At 35.8% G+C, this 18581-nt stretch overlaps 3 protein-coding genes across 7 annotated transcripts; 2 read left to right on the top strand and 1 right to left on the bottom strand.

Annotated features, from left to right (window-relative positions):
* The first annotated feature begins 1628 nt into the window (after nucleotides 1-1628).
* Nucleotides 1629-5497, top strand: LOC121982465 (uncharacterized membrane protein At1g16860-like). 3 transcript variants are annotated; one of them, XM_042535542.1, is made up of 5 exons: nucleotides 1629-1794; nucleotides 3414-4343; nucleotides 4424-4579; nucleotides 4740-4951; nucleotides 5130-5497. In XM_042535542.1, exons 2-5 carry the CDS (start codon nucleotides 3471-3473, stop codon nucleotides 5320-5322), a joined length of 1434 nt encoding a protein of 477 aa, XP_042391476.1. In that variant the 5' UTR covers nucleotides 1629-1794; nucleotides 3414-3470; the 3' UTR covers nucleotides 5323-5497. The 3 variants fall into 3 exon arrangements, with proteins under 3 accessions (XP_042391476.1, XP_042391479.1, XP_042391478.1); XM_042535545.1 differs by having other exon boundaries at nucleotides 4740-4946; nucleotides 5130-5300; XM_042535544.1 differs by lacking the exon at nucleotides 1629-1794 and adding an exon at nucleotides 1979-2304.
* A 373-nt stretch (nucleotides 5498-5870) lies between these two features.
* On the bottom strand, nucleotides 5871-10602 carry LOC121982464 (ubiquitin-conjugating enzyme E2 22-like). 2 transcript variants are annotated; one of them, XM_042535540.1, is made up of 7 exons: nucleotides 10496-10602; nucleotides 8796-8919; nucleotides 8566-8710; nucleotides 8400-8477; nucleotides 8158-8270; nucleotides 7909-8012; nucleotides 5871-6333 (listed from the first exon to the last, which is right to left on the bottom strand). In XM_042535540.1, exons 2-7 carry the CDS (start codon nucleotides 8796-8798, stop codon nucleotides 6021-6023), a joined length of 756 nt encoding a protein of 251 aa, XP_042391474.1. In that variant the 5' UTR covers nucleotides 8799-8919; nucleotides 10496-10602; the 3' UTR covers nucleotides 5871-6020. The 2 variants fall into 2 exon arrangements, with proteins under 2 accessions (XP_042391474.1, XP_042391475.1); XM_042535541.1 differs by having other exon boundaries at nucleotides 8796-8888; nucleotides 10496-10594.
* A 1716-nt stretch (nucleotides 10603-12318) lies between these two features.
* LOC121982462 (GATA transcription factor 20-like) lies at nucleotides 12319-16602 on the top strand. Of its 2 annotated transcripts, XM_042535539.1 has the most exons (7): nucleotides 12319-12452; nucleotides 12556-13009; nucleotides 13084-13167; nucleotides 13243-13355; nucleotides 15153-15275; nucleotides 15582-15687; nucleotides 16136-16602. In XM_042535539.1, the coding sequence occupies exons 2-7, from the start codon at nucleotides 12599-12601 to the stop codon at nucleotides 16229-16231; spliced, it is 933 nt and encodes a 310-aa protein (XP_042391473.1). In that variant the 5' UTR covers nucleotides 12319-12452; nucleotides 12556-12598; the 3' UTR covers nucleotides 16232-16602. The 2 variants fall into 2 exon arrangements, with proteins under 2 accessions (XP_042391473.1, XP_042391472.1); XM_042535538.1 differs by having other exon boundaries at nucleotides 13084-13355.
* Nucleotides 16603-18581: the final 1979 nt, after the last annotated feature.

The raw sequence follows: 18581 nt of genomic DNA, 5'->3' as shown, positions 1-18581 counted from the left end.
TTGATTGTTTGAAGATTTTAATGAATAACCTAGTTTAATATTTTACTATTTTACCCTTAGTTACAAAACCAACCCTATATTATTATTATTATTAAACTCTATGTTTTTTTAAAAAAAATTCTTTTTCACATTTTTCCTTTATTTGTATGTTTTTTTATTTTTTATTTTTTAGATTTTTTTTGTTTTTTATTTTTTAAAAAATAAACATTTTTTTTTATTTTTAAATTTTTTTAAAATTTTCCTGTTTTTTATGTTTTTTTATTTTTCCTATTTTTTATGTTTTTATATTTTTTATATATTTTACATTTTTATTATTTTTATATTATTTTTATGTTTTTTCTATTTTTTATGTTTTTCATTTTTCCTAATTTTTTATTATTTTTAAATTTTTTTACGTTTTTTTTAAAAAAATTTTTTTTTAGTTTTTTTAAAAGTTTTTTTTATTTTTTTTATTTTTCTCTTTTCCTTTATATTTTTATTTTTTTATCACATTTTTCTTATGTTCGAAGGTATTTTGGGTAAAAAAATTTCGTTAACCCCGGAATTAAGAAAAATCTTAGTTTTTCGAGGTTTTCTGATTCCGGATTGCATGTCCCTTTTACCGATATGTCAGGCATGAAACATTACTCGAGAATCATCGATTATCTAAACCCAATAAAATTTTTATTGATAATCTTGAATGAACAATCAAAATTATCAAGGATAATTTTTAACCAAACAGATACTAAATATATACTGTGTACCAACTATTAGTAACTAAATTTTAAATTCTAAATCTTAAATAACTACATAATAATTTCTACATAGTGTGGTAATTACATAATGGCTTTTGCATATTACGTAGCTATTAATAGATACTACAATAATACTGAAATAGAAAGTATTTCGGAGATAAAACCTCTGATGAAATATTTTTCTCTTGTTTTTTTAACAAAACATCCTTTGAATTGTATAATTTGGAACGCCCTTCTCATTTTAACGCTTATTATTAAAGAAAAGGCCATGGTTAATCTATCATTGTCAAGTAGGAATTGAGATCTCTATCACGTGCAGTGACACTAAAGCAATCCCAAACTTCTTCATGAGAAAAATAATAATCGTAGTGATCATGCATATTATGAAAAAAAATAAAGTTTTTTAGAAATTATAGAAACATTTTTTACGCTCATAGAGCTTTGACTTTTCACTTTTGTGAGAATTATCTTTGAGTCCAACATGGATTAATAAACTCATTACAAGTCTTCAAATTTAAATATTGAAATATTTTGGGGCCAAATTAAACATTTGTGAAAAGGGTGGAGTTAAATTAATTGCTTGCTTAAGGAAAAATTGATCTCACTTAACCATTTGTTGGCACTCACCTAACTCAATGGAGTGATGGTCAAGTCTTGATTTAACTTGAACTCGAATGAAAATAAATTAAATTATTGTGCTTTTTTTTAATTAAATGTCGGCATAATATTTTGATGACCGATTTACGTGGCTCACCAAAGGCCACGTGGAACATTTGCTCCATTTAATGATTACATACTCCAAGTTCCTTTTTTAGATAATTCGGGGGGTTTATGAAAAAAGCTAAATTTTGACATAGAATTAAAAAAAAGTTTTTTTTTTTTTTTTTTGGACGACGGCAGGTGAAGGAAGCCGTGAAGGGTTCGTGATCGTGATCTCAACGGATGCATTCTCTTGCTCGCTGTAGCTATAAAGATACTCCAACGATCATCCATTTCCAGCTCAATGCGCCTCTTGCTCGAGTACGGTTTTGATTTCGCGGATCTTGGTCGACTTCTGGAGGTATTTGGAGATCTGTTGCTTCCTCTTTTGCTTGCTGCTTCGAATCCTTTCCGGCGATCTGTGCCTTTTGAGCATTGTGGATTAAACTTTCGCTTTGAAGTTTGATTTTATCTTTGAGCTGATTAGAAGCTAAAAAGTTTGTGTTTTGGAGAGGTTATTGGCATCTAAAGTTTGAAACGAAAAAAAAAAAAACTTCTCGATTAAAATGAACTGTGTGTTTGTTTTTATCGATCTGTGGAATTAGTGATTTGCTTGTTTGGATTTACTGATACTGTCCACAGGTAGTAAAAAAGTAGAGTTTTAGTAAAGTGAGAAATTGTTCTATTGTATATTGCTTAAGTTTTCCTCCATATGTTTTGGTTTTGGCAATGCTTGTCAGATATCAGTAATGAAACTGTGAATCGCCTTTGATTTGGTATGTTGGATGTATTTGGGGATATTTTGGTGTCTTGATCTATTCAGTGTGCCATAAAAAGGGCGATTTTTCTCGAGTGGATATCATTATCACAGGTGATATACAGATTTGTGGTGTTTTCATGGGAGAATTTGTAGTTTAATCTCTATTTTGATTTCTCTTGTTCAAATTTATCTCATGTGTAAAAAGGACTTATCGTCTCACAGTAATAGTAGATTATGATTATAGAAGCTTAAGATCCGGAGTTTCCATGTGAGAATTTGTAGTTTGATCTATGTTTATGTACCTTCATGAAATGAGAGCTTGTGATTATCGTGTTTATTTATCTTTCACTTAGCTCTAGTAGATTAACATTGGGATGATAGAATGTATTTTGTCTTTGCTATTGGCATCACCTCACAGTGATGGTTTGCATCAAGATCTCAATCTATGAACAAATCATTCCCGTTGAGCTTTGACCATCAGTCTGTCTACATGATTTCAGTCTGTACTCACGAATAAGCTCCACTTTATGTGTGATACTAATCTTATTGGGTGATTACCATAGCCCTGCAAGGCGGCATGGCATGTTCTAGATTGCAAATGGAGTAATGATGTGCATCTTATACTTGACTTGCTACCAGAATTGGCTGCTGATATTGTTCTGTTTTTTGCTCCCTTAGTTGGCAGCGTGCAGACTTCCTTTTCCTCTTGAACACTTTGTTCCACTAGATAGTTTACTGCCTGTTTCATACCCCATTATTAGGAATCTCCTTATTACTCTAATGTTTACAATGGAGTGAATTTGAACATCTAGAACTACCTGCAACTTGAAGTTTGAGATGCATTTGAGTCATCGAATTTACTAGTCTACCAAAATGCTTATATGATAATATTCTTGTATGTTTAAGATGCAAGCTTGCACAAAAATTCCTCTTAAGCCAGGAATAAAATCTGAATTCAGAAAGAGAGAGAGAGAGAGACTTCAAAATCAGTAGAAAAAATTCTGATTAGCTGCAAGATTAGGAATCTTTTGGATGCTACTCGACAATTGTAGTTTCATGTTTAAATTGCAAATTTGTTGTCACAATTGAAGCTGATATGCATATTAGTTTTATTTGCTTTATCGTATATTCTCAGTTTGTTATGCAGTATGTTAAACATGTACATTCACTCATGATTTAGTTGTTATGGATCTATGATGTAATTCGTTGTTCTCGCACAGGTTATGTGAACCATAGTAGAAGATAGAAGATCGGTTGGAGCTATTATCAGAAGTATAATGGGCTCAAGATTCCCATCGCATCAGCTCAGCAATGGCTTGTATGTTTCAGGCAGGCGTGAGCAGCCAAAGGAGAAGCCTTCAACAATGAGCTCAGTTGCCATGCCATACACTGGTGGAGATGTAAAGAAATCTGGTGAGCTTGGCAAAATGTTTGATCTTCACACAGAGAAATTGAGAAAATCTGGACCTCTCACCAGTGCTTCATTCAGAGGCACAACTCCTCACTCAGGACCTGTAATGCCTAATGCTTCTGGTCGAACCGGCTATTCGGGTTCTCTCGCTTCCGCAATTCCTGGTTCTGTCTCATCAGGAAACAGACAAGTTTCTAACTCTGGACCTCTTAAACATGGGGATTCAGTTAAAAAGACATCTGGTCCACAATCTGTAGTAAACACAATGGCTCGCCAGAATTCTGGCCCCCTCCCACCAGTGCTACCGACAACGGGTTTGATCACATCTGGGCCAATTAATTCTGGACCACTTAACTCAACTGGTGCTACTCGTAAAGTATCTGGTCCACTTGACTCGACTGGATCAATGAGGCTACATACAAAGAGCATTGCCCGCAATCAGGCTGTCACTAATCTAAGTCAGGATGATGATTATCTATTCAAGGGGAGTTTACCAAAGCCGATTTTGTGGTCTGTTGTTTTGTTGTTTGCAATGGGGTTTATAGCAGGTGGTTTCATTCTCGGTGCTGTTCACAATGCTGTTCTTCTTATCGTAGTTGTGGTTTCCTCTGGAGCAGTCGCTGCATTTTTCATTTGGAATGCGTTCTATGGGAAGAGAGCGGTCATACAATTTATTGCCCGATACCCTGATGCTGAGCTGCAAAGTGCAAAAGATGGGCAATATGTTAAGGTCACTGGGGTATGTAACTATAGCCGAATTAGTTAACTTTCTAAACCATTGTTCTATCATAGTCAGATAAACTTTGAAGCTTCTTTCAGGTTGTAACATGTGGTAATCTTCCCCTCGAATCTTCATACTGTAAAGTTCCTCGATGTGTCTATACATCTACTTCTCTATATGAGTATAGGGATTGGGACTCGAAAGCTGCCAATCCCAAGCATCTACGCTTTACATGGGGACTAAGATCAATGGAGGTATACTAAGATTCAATAGCTTCCTTTACACAGCTTCTATCTTCGCTTTGTCATTCACTCTAGAATACCTTTCCTTTAATTCTCACGTTATTCCACGACTTTTCCCACCATTGGCAAAACCTCAATCTTATGGATTTTGCATTGTGTGAGCTTTGTGCAGAGGCATGTGGTTGATTTCTACATCTCAGACTTCGAATCAGGCTTACGAGCTTTAGTCAAAGCTGGCTACGGTGCTCAAGTGACGCCGTATGTGGACGAGTCTGTTGTTATCGACATAAACACAAAAAACAAGGATTTGGCTCCTGATTTTCTCAAGTGGTTGCGCAAGAGGAACCTTTCGAGTGATGATCGCGAAATGCGCATGAAGGAAGGGTACCTAGCAACTCCTTGCATACGCATATTGTCGTCCCTTTATAAAACGTTTATACATGAACCTAGTGACACCATAAGCACCTTAATTGAGAACTTATATGAAGCAAGATACTAGTGATAAGAATTTTCAAAAGATCATCCTCTTCAACAACTTACTATTTCACCTTTTTCATTGCAGCTACATAAAAGAAGGCAGCACTGTTAGCATCATGGGGGTCGTCCGAAGGAACGATAATGTCTTAACGATAGTATCCCCTTCAGAGCCCCTTCCCATTGGATACCAATGGTCGGAGTGCATTCTTCCGGCAAACCTTGAAGGATTAATATTGAGATGTGAGGACTCATCAAAAGTAGATGTCATACCAGTGTAGAGCACATAATTAATCGCCTGCTGTTAAAATTTCTCTTTTTTAGACTTCAAAGTCCATGTCGAGATCAAGTGATCATACATATAGAGGAAAGTGTCTCTTCCTTGGTTGGGCAAGTTTTTGCGACTTTGATTTCTGACATTTGAGTGAGTACATATCAGTGCAAAGTTTAGTTTGATTATAGTTTCTGAAATTTTATGAGTCTCCGTAAGTGACCCATGCACAACTTATCTCATTGAGTTCGTCGAGCTCCACAATCCACTCGATTAATCCCTCCAGCCATTGAGCACACAATTTAACACTTTGGCCAAGTCTGACGTTCCCTTCCCATGAAGGGAACTCGACAAGCCGGACGTTTTACTTGTGTTAATGGTCAGTATTACCACTGAGATAACTTGGCATAGAATTTGATTTCTTCCACAAGTACAACTGATTGTCATGCAAAGATCTAGCAAAAAAAATATACAGTCGAATTTGAAATCATAAATACTCACAAAGACTTATCAGTTGTACGCGTAGGTATACCGATATAGTTCCTTGGATGAATATAATTTAAACCAGAAGAGCTACCAGCATGCATAAAGCAATGAACAAGCTACAATGAATTGAATTAAGATGTACATTGTGGTTAACTTGTCCTCTCCACTACAGTTCATGTTATAACTTCTACACGGAACAAGAACCACCAAAATTTACTAGACCTAGAGTCTTTTCAAGCTCTTCTTCCTTGCGTCGATCTTTTTTTTATCGACCTGAGCCGCTTTGGCTGCATGTACTCCTTCCTGCTTTGGGATTGCTGGTGGTCCGACGATTGGCTCGGTTATGGAGATGGCACTTGCATTCTGGTCCTGTGACAGAAGTTTGGAAGATGTAACTAGTTGTGTGGGTGGCTGGGGCTCTTTGACAGTAGATTTGTTGCTTCTATGGTCCACATTTAAGGCCGTTGTAGACTCACAGATCGCCCCAGTTTTAACTCTTGGCTTAGGTTTAAGAGCATGTATTCCGGTATATAACCTGCATAGGGGCATTGTGAAACAGACAGATTCAATTCGTGTAATGTTTTGGCATGTGTCAAAAGGAATAGCAACATAGCATGCTTGGTATGATGGAAATAGAGGAAACAAAACACCATTCCATGTTGGGTTCCAATCCTGTGTTTGAAAGCCTAATCGAGGTGAAATGGAATTGGCCATTAAGAGGATAAAATCAGCTACCATTCTAGGTTCATAATGTGTGGCCCTAGTCATGTGTTGATAGGATATTTAACTTTGATCCTGATCTCCCAACACAAGGATTGATTTGCATAAATTAATTAAATATTTTTTGACACAGGTAAATTTTGAACCTCTGACCTCTACCATTTAACATATGACCTCTGACCTCTGACCTCTATCATTTTAACATATGATCCATTGCACTCATTTCATAGACCTTGTCTTTAATGTCTGATCAGGGTTGCTTTCCATTCTACTTATGAGATCTTCCAATAACTCTCTCTCTCTCTCTCTCTCTCTCTCTCTCTCTCTCGACAAAGTAGACCTGAAATTACTGCTCCTTTGTCGGATCCCTATTCTTGCCTAGGCTCCTAGCAGTCATGTGGATCTTAGAAAAATGCTCAAAGTGCAGATATCAGTCATGGCCGAAGCCCAAAATTGAAGAAAAAATGAGTGCACAGGATCAATTGTTGAGTGGTGTACCCTACACCCCCCCACATGGAAGTGGTATGCTAACAACAAATATATATAAATTGATCTTTTTCCTAACAACACAAGGTTTTCAGAGATATATAATAAAATATGACAAAAGGAACTACGAGCCGAAGCCCAAAATTGAAGAAAAAATGAGTGCAATGGATCAACTGTTGAGTGGTGTACCCTACCCTACACCCCCCACATGGAAGTGGTATGCTAACAACAAATATATAAAATTTGATCTTTTTCCTAACAACACAAGGTTTTCAGAGAAATATAATAAAACAGGACAAAAGGAACTAAGATTCTTTAGAAGTTTGAGCTTCTTTTAAAATAAAACCATATTTCCTCTTTTAATTTTGTTTGATTTGACATAACACTATTCTCTATTAATTAATTGTATATCTCTGACAGAAATGTCCAGGTAATCAACTCTTAACAGTATATATACTAAAGCAGGATAAAAAAGGAATTAAAATTGTTTGGAAGTTTGAGCTTCTTTTAAAATAAACCATATCTAACTTCTCTTAATTTGGTTTGTTTTCACATAATAGTATTCTCTATTAATTAATTGTTAAAATTTGAGGATAACTGATTATCCCTCACACCAAGACATTAATATGCTTAAATCCTTTCACCATGTGTTAGATGGTAATTTTGGAACTTGAAAAGACTTTGATCCTTAAAACTAATGGTATGCTTATTCTACTAATGAAACTAAACATAAGGATGGAATTGATCATTTTTCTTGCCATGTCCATTTGCCATCCTCATTCTATCGCACAGCATTCTAAGTTCATTCTCACATCATACTGGATATAATCTCATACTCTCATAATCCTGTGTGTGATTCACTAAGTAAAATGCTAATGGGGATAGGTAGAACGAAGAAGCTGACCTGGCATGCCTAGCATACTCATCATAGTTTTCCAGCAGCATTTTACCGGCCTGTTCATTTAGTGCAGATTCTGGGAATGGCTCTATGAGCAGACATCTGACAACCTATTGATCGCAGCAATGGTCCACATTAGGAGCATGAAAAAACAAATGACTTGTAGCATCTTCTAATTCTAGCCAGAGAAAAAATAATCAAGTAATAGAAGCAATTTGCAGAACAAGGAGGTGGATCAGCAACACTTGAACTTACGATCAATACGTGTCTTAATCCGAGGCTCGGATTCCAGTCCTTCTTGAGTGTGTTGACACATATTTCACCATTTGCCGAAATATTTGGGTGAAATATTTTGGTCAGAAAGTAGCCTGCAAATAAGGGACGAATTTAATGTATGAAAATTATACCTAATCATTGTAATAACATTTTCAGGAGTTATTTATAACGGCAGGGGCATTCTTTAACACATACTAAAATTACTTTACAGTAAAGGGCACCTTTAGGAGGAGATTGCGGGAAGTCATGAGACAATAGAAGCTTCATGCGGAACACACCATTTACATATGGAGTTCCAGCTGCAGGATTCACACATACAGAGTTGTCAACTGGTAGTTTCCAGGTTAAAAGTAAAACTATGCTTTTTTTTTTTTTAACGTCACACACCAGGACCCTCGATATCAGCATATATAGTAGAAAAGTCATCATCATTAACAACCACTTTAATCCCTTCAGGAGGTGTTTCATCCAAATTCTTCAATTCCTTGGCTAACTGCCTAATAACATTTGGAGGGAGATTCTCGTTGGTTGCCTGTAACAACTATCAGAGAGATGAGCACCAGAGTTAAAGTTAATTGATGGTTATTTGAAATTCAAAACTTCTAATTCATGCTTGCCATTGCGAGGCCACAAACAAATCGCCTTGTGATTGTGAAAACAATCTATCAATCAGGCTGCTGTATGCACTTAGTGCTCGGGAATCGTTCAAACTTCAAAGACCAAAGTGAGTATCAGTAACAGCTGTTACATTTGGAAGAGTTTGCAAGAGTTAACAAGATATCAAATGTGGAATAATTAATTCCAAAGTATAACAGTACCATACAGCAAAATCAGTGCATTAGCTAACTGAAGAAAATTAATAATCAGTTTGAGAGTACAATATATCCAAGTACACAAAAAGGAGTTCACTTTAATGATAAGATAAATTTATGAGAAGTAAAATTGAAGTTCCATCACTGAATCCCATTATAAAAATTCCTTTTGGTAGCATTTTAGAGGCCGTCAAACAAGCAATTAAGGCTTGTAATTCTAAATATTGACAAGCTGCAAATGTTCAATCAAATTATCTTCGAAAGACAGATTAAAACTTGAACAAAATACAAGTATAGCATAATCTGATGTGTGGTATGCCCAACATCAGAATAGAATGAACCAAAGAAGTAAAATATGTATGCTTTTCAATGCAATTAAATGTGAGGTGTTACTCAACGAAATCACAACATTTATCTTGTTCTCACATATAAGTTACTCATCTAAATCACAGCATTTAAAATAATTTGCTTCACTTCTTTTTTAATGTCCATTTTAGCAAACTTCTTAAACTCACCACTATTTTATCTCAGGCAGAAGGAAGAGTGTCATGAAAATGCTTATGTGGTTCTTGTTCCATCAACCTATACATAAAACTCTAATGAATTAACTAAATCTAATGTTCATCAAACAAAGTGTGTAAAACACTGGAAGATGGCAACTAAGGCCTTCCCCTAACTACGGAGTCACTTCCCCTCAACATTCTAATGCTTGTTTCTTGTGAAATCCCATTCCTCGCTTCTATGTGAATTACTCTTGAGTTAGGTACCAATGAGATCACCACCTTGGACACCACTCTTAGCTTACTGATTTAATCGCACAAGGGAGATTCTAGTAGAGCTGAAAAAGATAGCAACTGAGAATCACTTCCTACGCTAGTTTATGCCTATTAATTCAAACATAGGCCATAGTAAACCTGTGGATAAATCACTTACTGAATCAGCGTGGTCATCCACCAATCCTAGGTTGAATATTAATTCCAACACTTGTAGGTACCACCTAAAATTCAAACACCCAGAGTCCTAGACCAAGCCATTCAGCGTAGTCCATAACTCAATCCATAAAACTCCCAAAACAGTCTATTTATATTTCCTCATAACGAAATCCATTTAAACACCCTACCGATCCAATAGTCAACAAAGAACACCATTTCACAAGCCAACCCATCATTCTATACGCGATCTAGATTTCCCCAAATATTAGGAAAGCACAAATCCCAAGAAGCCCAAAACATAGAAGTACGGAAGACGAAACAAACAAGCAAACAAAAGCCTTTCCTACGACGAAACCCAAACTTGATACAGAGATTGAGATCGTTAATTACAGGATACCCAAAGAAAAAAAAAATCTAATTTTGGACAGAACATCGCAAATGTTAACAAAATCAGAAATCACCCAAATTTGCCAATGAGACGAAGGACCATGAAATCCCTAACAAGACGGATGGATCATCCGCCACATCAACGCAGCGCGAATAAGATCGGGAGAAGGAGAAAGGGGCGCCTACCTCAAGACGATCGATACGAAGGCGGCTTGAGATCTCGCCAATGGATAGGAGACCGAGGTCAAATCCAGACGGTGGCTTAAGATCTGCAAGGGAGAGGCGCATTTATAATGACTATTTTACCCTTTATATATAGGTGTTCAAATACGGAAGTAGCATAGCCTAAGTAGGGCTTTTTGACATCGTTGCCCTTCCTCTTTGCCCGTGAACTACTCACGGCAGGAAGGTTCCGTCCGTAATTTAGAATAAATCCAAGGGTGATTCCTGACTCATGGACCGCTGTCGTGTTCTGTCTTCGAACCCGAAACCGGTCCACCCAAGTAAACCGGCTCGCTGCCTTGGTGTCGGACCGAATCTAGCCGTTGTTGTCGCCCGTTGAACGCCAGTTTGATTTATAGCTGTAAGTAATTTATTTTATTCAAGCAAATAAAAGGGAATACTATTTATAAATACATAATTAAAAAAATTTAATTTTGTATATATTACATTTTAAAAATTAAATTGTATATTATTTTGTGTAATGTTTTTCCATACAAAATAAAAACAAATTACTGGATAAATTGTGTAAATAAAAGATTAAGTATCTTTTATTAATTTAATTCAAACTTAATTCAAAAATCGGAAATATCTAAAATTGACATGGGAGGATTTTAGACATCTTAATAACTAAATTCAATAAAAATAATTGAAATATCTATTTTTTTATTAAAAAGATCATCTAGTTGACTTGGAAATTGACTTGTATTTTAAATTTTGAAGGAATTGCAAAAATTAGAGCAATTCGGATAATATTTATAGAAAGTAAACATAAGGGTGAAAATTTAAAAGTCATGAAAATATTTTTTTAAAAAATATCAAACGCTAAATACTCTTTAAAAAATTATCAAAGATACATTCTCATACAAAAAATACTATTATTCCAGCACGGTTATAATAGTTGCCATAAGTACATAATTGTTATAATTGTTGTCCGATAATATAGTTTACATACCTACTTAAAACTTAAGTTGGGATCGAGATAGGATATTATCCTATTAAAAATATTTAAAATTTTATATTACATAAATATTAATTAAAAAAATCTAAAAATCATTTACATATAAATAAATCAATAATTTTATATATGCATACGACCATATCATATTATTATATGTATAAATTTAAATTAATTAGTAATTAAATCATCATTTTAATATAACAACATTCAATAATATTTATATTTTCATATTACATAAAATAAAGAGTCTATTAATATAATAACAATAATCACATTCAACTTCAAGAAATATACTTTTAGATTTAAAGACCTACCAAGCAATTGACATAAAGAAAATTATTGCCCCTATTGTTAAACATTTTTTTTTTATTTGGTTTAGCTCAGGGTTAAGCTAATAAAATTTATTGCTGTTAAGATTTAGGATTTAGGGTTTAACTTTAGCATTCAAGCTAAAAAAATTAAAATAAAAAAATTAAGTGCTCATGTAAGGTACAATATTCGGAGTATAATATTTAGGATTTAAGATTTAATAAATTTGGTATTAAAAAAATGATGTATCTAAATATTGAACCTCCTAGATTACTTTTAGTCAGAAATGAGTCGTGCAACTTGTGTATATATATTTTTCATCTTGAATAAAAATATTTTAGATATAAAAATTCTATTGGCTGCCTTTTATTATTATTATTATTTAAAAAACAAGTATTTTTAACGATTCTAAAAATTTGGGGCGTTGTTCTGATTTTAAAAAATGCAAATAAGGAGTTGGGTAAATCAGTAAATTAAAAAGAAAAAAATGTCCTTTTTTCTGCGACCGCATAATTTCATCCATGTGAACAGTCGCACGTTAAATTTATCGCCTTACCCTTACTGTCTCCTCTCCTTCTAGGGTTTCCTCGTTCGCGGATTTGATCCATTGGTGGCGATTTGCCTTCGGATCGATCGCAAGCGTTCCGAGAGCTCGTATTTTCCCTTTTGTTTTTTTTTCGTTTTTGAATTTTGTTTCTTGTTCGACTTGAGTTGTTTTAGTTCTCTACCTGATTTTTTGTATGATTAATTTATGAAGCTTGGAGAATTCGAGCGCTCTCGCGAGATCTTCGCTTCTAGGGATGAGTGGAAACCCCATCCCACTCGATGGTGTAAACCCGGCGGGCGTCGAGAGCTTTCCGGGCCACCACTTCCACAACATGTCGGCCGGCCACCAGGTGCTACCCGGCGTGTCGCTCCCGTCCCACGTTGATGAGTCTAACGCAGTAGGCGGGACTGGGGAGTTGATTGCCGCCGCGGATGCGCTAGCATTGCAGCAGTACGAAGAGGCGGACTGCAGCAGCGGTAGCCACGGGATGGAGGAGGAAGGCGTAGGAGCAGTGGAGAACGGGGAGATGGAGACAGAAGGACCATCTGGTCCGAGTCATCTGGGTGATACTCAGGCTCTAGGACCCGTGCAGGCAGGCGGGAATCAGCTCACTCTCTCATTCCAGGGCGAAGTATACGTTTTTGATTCTGTTTCTCCCGAAAAGGTTGGTTTTTGTTCACCAGCTAGTACTCGATTTAGTCGCTGCAATCCTAAAAATTAAATTTTGCTGCATTGTAGGTTCAGGCTGTGCTCTTGTTACTGGGAGGTCGTGAGATGCAGACTGGATCAAATCCTTTCCCACCATCCACTATCCCAACCAAGGTATTGTTAAACATAACCACTTGCCAATTTGCTTTTGACGCATTAATGACTTCAGGGGCTTTTGATATGTGGCAGCGTGGAGATATACCTCATAGACTTGCGTCCTTAATGCGGTTCCGAGAAAAGAGAAAAGAGCGGAACTTTGAGAAGAAAATACGTTATACTGTCCGCAAAGAAGTAGCATCAAGGTAGGAGAGTGCATCATCTAAAAGCATTCCACTAGTGATTATGTATTTTGCACATTACCATTTCAATATTACTTTTAACATGCTTGTAGTCATCTTGCCATTTTAATAATCAGTTTGATGGGAACACCAATCAATATGGCATTGCATTCCTATTTCTGATTTTGTAATCCATTTTTATGCATGCTAGTGGATATTATTGATATCAGTGTAATTATTTTCTCCTACTTAGTTTTTGATGGTTGTGTAATTAAGTGAAAGCTTAAAGGCACTTGTAAAAGAGTAAAAGACATGTTTGCCAAACTCAGTTTCTTTTCAGTTCTTATTAATTAGTTGGAAAGTTGCAAAACGTGAGCAGTGAAACATTTCTGCTTTCTCAAAAGGTTTGAGAAAGAAACAATGAATTAAGTTGTTATATCAAACCTCCTTGATCGGGCAGGAAATTCTTGTATAAAGGGAAAGATGGAGAGCTTAATCCAAGTCCAATTATCCATGCGACTGTACATTATGATAAGGCAGAGGATGAGATTAAGATGCCCCAGCCAATTTGGACCTTGGAAATTTAATACCTTATATTGCTCTTGTAGGCTTACACTACTAGGCTTGAAATTTTCACTAGTCCAATTATCCCTGCGGTTGTACATTATGAAAAGGCTTACACTACTAGGCTTGAAATTTTCACTAGGGCTTTTGACTTTGGATGTGCCTAATTGTTTCATCTAGGTTCAAATTTTTGTAAGAAACTATCTTAATTTGTTCATAATGGTTAGTCTTTTTCTTTTTTTTGACAAGTATTACCATGAGAAAAATTCACTGTCGAGAGCCAAGGAATCATATTGTCACAGGTGATAATGAACAATGTGAGATGTTGAGAAGCTAAAAGAAATATGCTTTGAGAGTCTATTTTGATTTCTAACTGTTGAAAGTGGAATATTGTTTTATCTGTTGGTCGGTCTGCATGAATTCTTCACATATCCTGATTCATTCAATCTTTCAATATCTCATACTAAGCACCTGCTATATTGAGCTCTTTTTGCAGTATCATGTGTCAGTGACAATTGTTGCTTCTCCATTGACAATGATCAGGCAGACTAAGATGCTATGGGCTACCTTAGTTTTTTCATGCGGACCAATCTTTTGGAAACCATAACCAACCTGTATACAATTTCCACCTTCAACCAAAGAATTGTGCAAAATATTATTTATCGTTAGAGGTCTAGAAATTTCAGTTTAGGAATGTAAAGATTATTGTTCATTTTCTTGCTTTTTGTTACAACCCACTCCATGTGTCACTTTTTGCTACCTCTTAGTATCCTCTTGCAAATCAATCATGGATTTCAAAGTTCTTTGTAGGATTAGTTGAGGTGATGTGGGCACATTCTGATCAATAGTTTGACAAGTATTCATGTTCACTTGGAAAACAGCAATGCTACGAACATGGCATGTTAAATACAAGTGTGACTCTTATCTAATTTTTCCATGTCAGAGCCATCGTGTCTTCACGCAATTCTTTGTTGGATGATGTATTTTTTATTATCTGGATATATAAGAGCCATCGTGTCTTCATGCAATTCTTTGTTGGATGATGTATTTTTTATTATCTGGATGTATAACAGGTGCATCAATAGATTGATGATGTGAGACCTCTCACGTACTTGCATATGGACAACACGTGTTAAAATTAAAATATTATTACTTACAATTATTTTTTTAAAATTTTTTTAAAGACATTTCTTTCTGTCTATTTTGCTTACCTATCCCTTTCCATTCCAAATTTAATTCTTTTTGTATTTGATACAGGATGCAGCGAAATAAGGGTCAATTTACATCATCAAAATCTAAAACTGACTGTTCCATGGGTGATGCTACTGGTGCAAACCAAGAATCTGGTTCACCAGAGAATAAGATTCCAGGGGCATCTGCGTAAGCTTTGGAAATAATTTATGAATTTATGTTTTGGGCAAAAACTTGATATTTTTAGGATTCAAGTTACTTTAGAAGGTAGTCGTAGTGGTTGCAAGATGTTTTTTGGGTGATGAGCATGTAAAGGAACGAGATTGGAAGGTAACTGAATATTTGTTCAGTTTACTGAAAAAATCAAGTATCAAACATCTTAATTAAAATTCTACGTCTCCAGGATAATGAACATCCAAATAAAATTTTCTTATATGTTGTACCGACGAATTGTTTTGAATTTCAAGATCTGATATTGGCTATCCATTTGCACAGATGTCATCACTGTGGTATCAGCGCACATTCTACTCCGATGATGCGCCGTGGACCTGATGGACCACGGACCTTGTGCAATGCATGTGGACTTGTTTGGGCAAACAAGGTAGGAAACATTTGGAAAATGCTAATCCTCTTAAATTCTGAACTCACATTTACTTTGTTTGATGAATTACTTTTGCGTTCACTTCTGAGTAAGTAATGCTGATGAATATATGTAGTCCATGTAATCAAGTACTCTTCTTTAATCTTAACTAATTGTCGATAGCCCTGATACAAGTAGTGAGTGTATCCTCCTTCTGTATATATAGGGTTAACAGGCATTGTGAAATCATTTAGAACTAGTCTAAAAGCAGATGTCATAGCTTAGGAGAACAAAGTCTCATTCTGCAGAATGAACAATTACCTTGTAGCTCTAGTAATCATTGCTATTTGGTAGTTTGATACTTTGATCACTGGAACTCAAGTTTTATTTTGAAGCATTAGTCTGGTATTTATATGAAATGAACATGACTCGAAGCATGATTGATGCTAAGCCATGTTGCTGTCTTCAGGGGATGATGAGGGATCTTTCCAAAAACCCATCTCCAGCAATTCCCAATGCTTTGCCTGAACCCACAGAAGGGGCAACTTTCGACATCACCGTATGAAGTGCGGAACTATTTACGTGAGCTAAATCATTATCTACAATCCAGCTAGATCAATGCTTATTTGTGTGGTAGAATCAGCACTATTTCATCAGAATCTCTTCAACTTTGCTACCCATTTACAACCAATGCTCATGGAGCCAGTGACAGCACAAGAACGAAGAGACGAGAGGAGGCTAATGCTTTTCGATGTGTATGTACTACTTTGAGGTAATTTTATGGTATTCTAGCTTGCAGGCGAGATCATTAGCTGCAGTTTTATTTGTTGTAAATGTTTATTTTCCAAGGACATGAAGGAGATTATTGTTGCATGATTAAGAGATTGGTTCCTTTTCTGTGTGTTGATAACTATGGAATCAGTTGTGAGCGATGTCTCTCTCTCGTGTGCTTCTATAAATGGTAGTCTGCGTGCGAAGTATTCCTTCCCTTGTAACTCGCAGTAAACAATGGAAAAGGAAAATTTCTACTTTGTCATCATTTAATTCGTGTGGAATTGTCCTAAATTATTAGGGTTGCACCAGTTTAGTATTGAAGTAAGTTTGACTAAATGCATCCGGTTTGTTAGTTTTTATAAATAATTTTTCTGAATAATATTCATCAATAAAGTTTTTATTAACATATTAAATAAATTTGTATTATTAAATTGAAATGATGCCTGCAGAGAATTTCCTCAGTGAAATTGCTCCACGACTAAGGTGGCATCGTTCGTGGTCAAGTCCACATAGGACAAAAAAATCGGAGACGAGATTTTTTGTAATCTTCTTCATTCGCAATCCTGTGACCTAATTCTCCTCCTCCATCTCCATTTTTTCACGACCCCTCCTCCTGTGCCCTGACTCTCCTCCTCCTTCTTCGTGCTCTTCATCACTCTCTCGAAACCTACTCCCGTTAGTTAGCTAACACGGGCCCAACTCTCTTCTCCTTCCCTCGCGCTAACTCAGCTGCGCCTCCTTCTTCTTTCCTCTCCCTCCCCAGGAATCGAATCCCTCTATTTAAAGTGCAACCGTTTGAAATAATAAATTTAAATGGGCAGCTGGTAATATAATAATGAAAACTTGGCACTATTAATTTAATTAAGTTGTTCCACTTTATGTATTAGCATCATCTCCAAGATGTTCTCTCGACCCTCGGAGGGCTCTAGTGGCTAGCGCATGAGATGTTGTCATCATGAGGTTTGGGGTTCGAATCTCAGTAAAGTCGAGGTAAATGTCTCCCTTATGTGCTAGTCACTATTCCAAAGGCTAGTAGTCGCCTCCTCCGTGTTGACCCTGGGACGAATTGATAGGGGCGCTGGGGCAAGCATATTCGTCTTTTGCCACCACCATATCCAAGATAAAATAATATTTTATTATATTTTTATATTAAAAATATTTTTATTTTATTATTGTTATAGCAGCTGTATAAGTTCATAGTTGTGTAATGTGTTAAAATAAATTATGAGCGCATATCAGGCCCAACGTGGGTCTGGTATGATAGCGTTTCTTAAAACTTGATTCTATCTCCCCCTTCTATAAACTCAAAACGTATTACCATGCTCCCTATCAAAAAAATACAATAAAATAAAATTAGAATGTGCTACCATAGGGTTTAAGTCTACAACATGGGGAGTGAGATACAGCTAATAGTATCATAACATACCTTCACTCTCTACCACATATTTGACTTAAAAATAAAATGGTGGTTGTTGGTTCTCCAAACTTAAAATGCGTTGTTTTAAATTTATAGCTCCTCCCCTCTCAAAGCTTCTTATTGAACGAGAATTTGAGGAAATCAAAAATCATATAGAAATTACAATTTTTTTAATAACTAGAATACATTCAGATAGTATAAGATATATATATATATATATATATATATATATATCATTGAAAAGAAAAGAGGTGCACTCTTCCGTGCCAACTGACACGGAGCCATAACTTCTAATTCAGGGTGTATAAATTTGTTTTGACACTATATATACCATCTCCCCACCCAAACCTTCACAAGGAACTTGATTTCAGGTAAATCTAAGTAGGGGAGGGCCATCGGTGGGTTTTGGTCAAAACCCACTGATGGACCTAGACACCTCTGATTGGACACATTTCAGTTCGAGTGGGATTCTGGAATTGCAATGACTCCAACGGTGCTAGCAAATCATGATTTAAAGCTCTATAGGTGTGGTAGCAAGTGTTGAAAAAACAATCAGCCACTGTTGAGCCTGATATGCTCTCATATCAGGCCCAACGTGGGCCTGATATGAGTGCATATCAGGCCTAACGAGGGACTGTATGGTATCGTTTCTTAAAATTGATTCTATCTCCCCCTTCTATAAAATCAAAACATACTACCATGGTCCTTATAAAAAAATAAAATT

This window comes from Zingiber officinale, chromosome 5A (genome assembly GCF_018446385.1).
Source record: "Zingiber officinale cultivar Zhangliang chromosome 5A, Zo_v1.1, whole genome shotgun sequence".
NCBI lineage: Eukaryota > Viridiplantae > Streptophyta > Magnoliopsida > Zingiberales > Zingiberaceae > Zingiber > Zingiber officinale.
Note: the sequence above shows the minus strand (reverse complement) of the source record. Positions and strands in the feature narration are given on the sequence as shown.

Excerpts from the sequence above, each read along its gene's own strand:
- LOC121982465 (XM_042535542.1), top strand. The coding sequence starts at position 3,471 with ATGGGCTCAAGATTCCCATCGCATCAGCTCAGCAATGGCTTGTATGTT. Across the intron at positions 4,344-4,423 it reads AATATGTTAAGGTCACTGGG|GTTGTAACATGTGGTAATCT; the intron begins GTATGTAACTAT and ends AGCTTCTTTCAG. Across the intron at positions 4,952-5,129 it reads GAAATGCGCATGAAGGAAGG|CTACATAAAAGAAGGCAGCA; the intron begins GTACCTAGCAAC and ends TTTTCATTGCAG.
- LOC121982464 (XM_042535540.1), bottom strand. Across the intron at positions 8,271-8,399 it reads CCCGCAATCTCCTCCTAAAG|GCTACTTTCTGACCAAAATA; the intron begins GTGCCCTTTACT and ends CCTTATTTGCAG. Across the intron at positions 6,334-7,908 it reads GAGTATGCTAGGCATGCCAG|GTTATATACCGGAATACATG; the intron begins GTCAGCTTCTTC and ends GCCCCTATGCAG.
- LOC121982462 (XM_042535538.1), top strand. The coding sequence starts at position 12,599 with ATGAGTGGAAACCCCATCCCACTCGATGGTGTAAACCCGGCGGGCGTC. Across the intron at positions 13,356-15,152 it reads CGCAAAGAAGTAGCATCAAG|GATGCAGCGAAATAAGGGTC; the intron begins GTAGGAGAGTGC and ends TATTTGATACAG. Across the intron at positions 15,688-16,135 it reads GACTTGTTTGGGCAAACAAG|GGGATGATGAGGGATCTTTC; the intron begins GTAGGAAACATT and ends TGCTGTCTTCAG.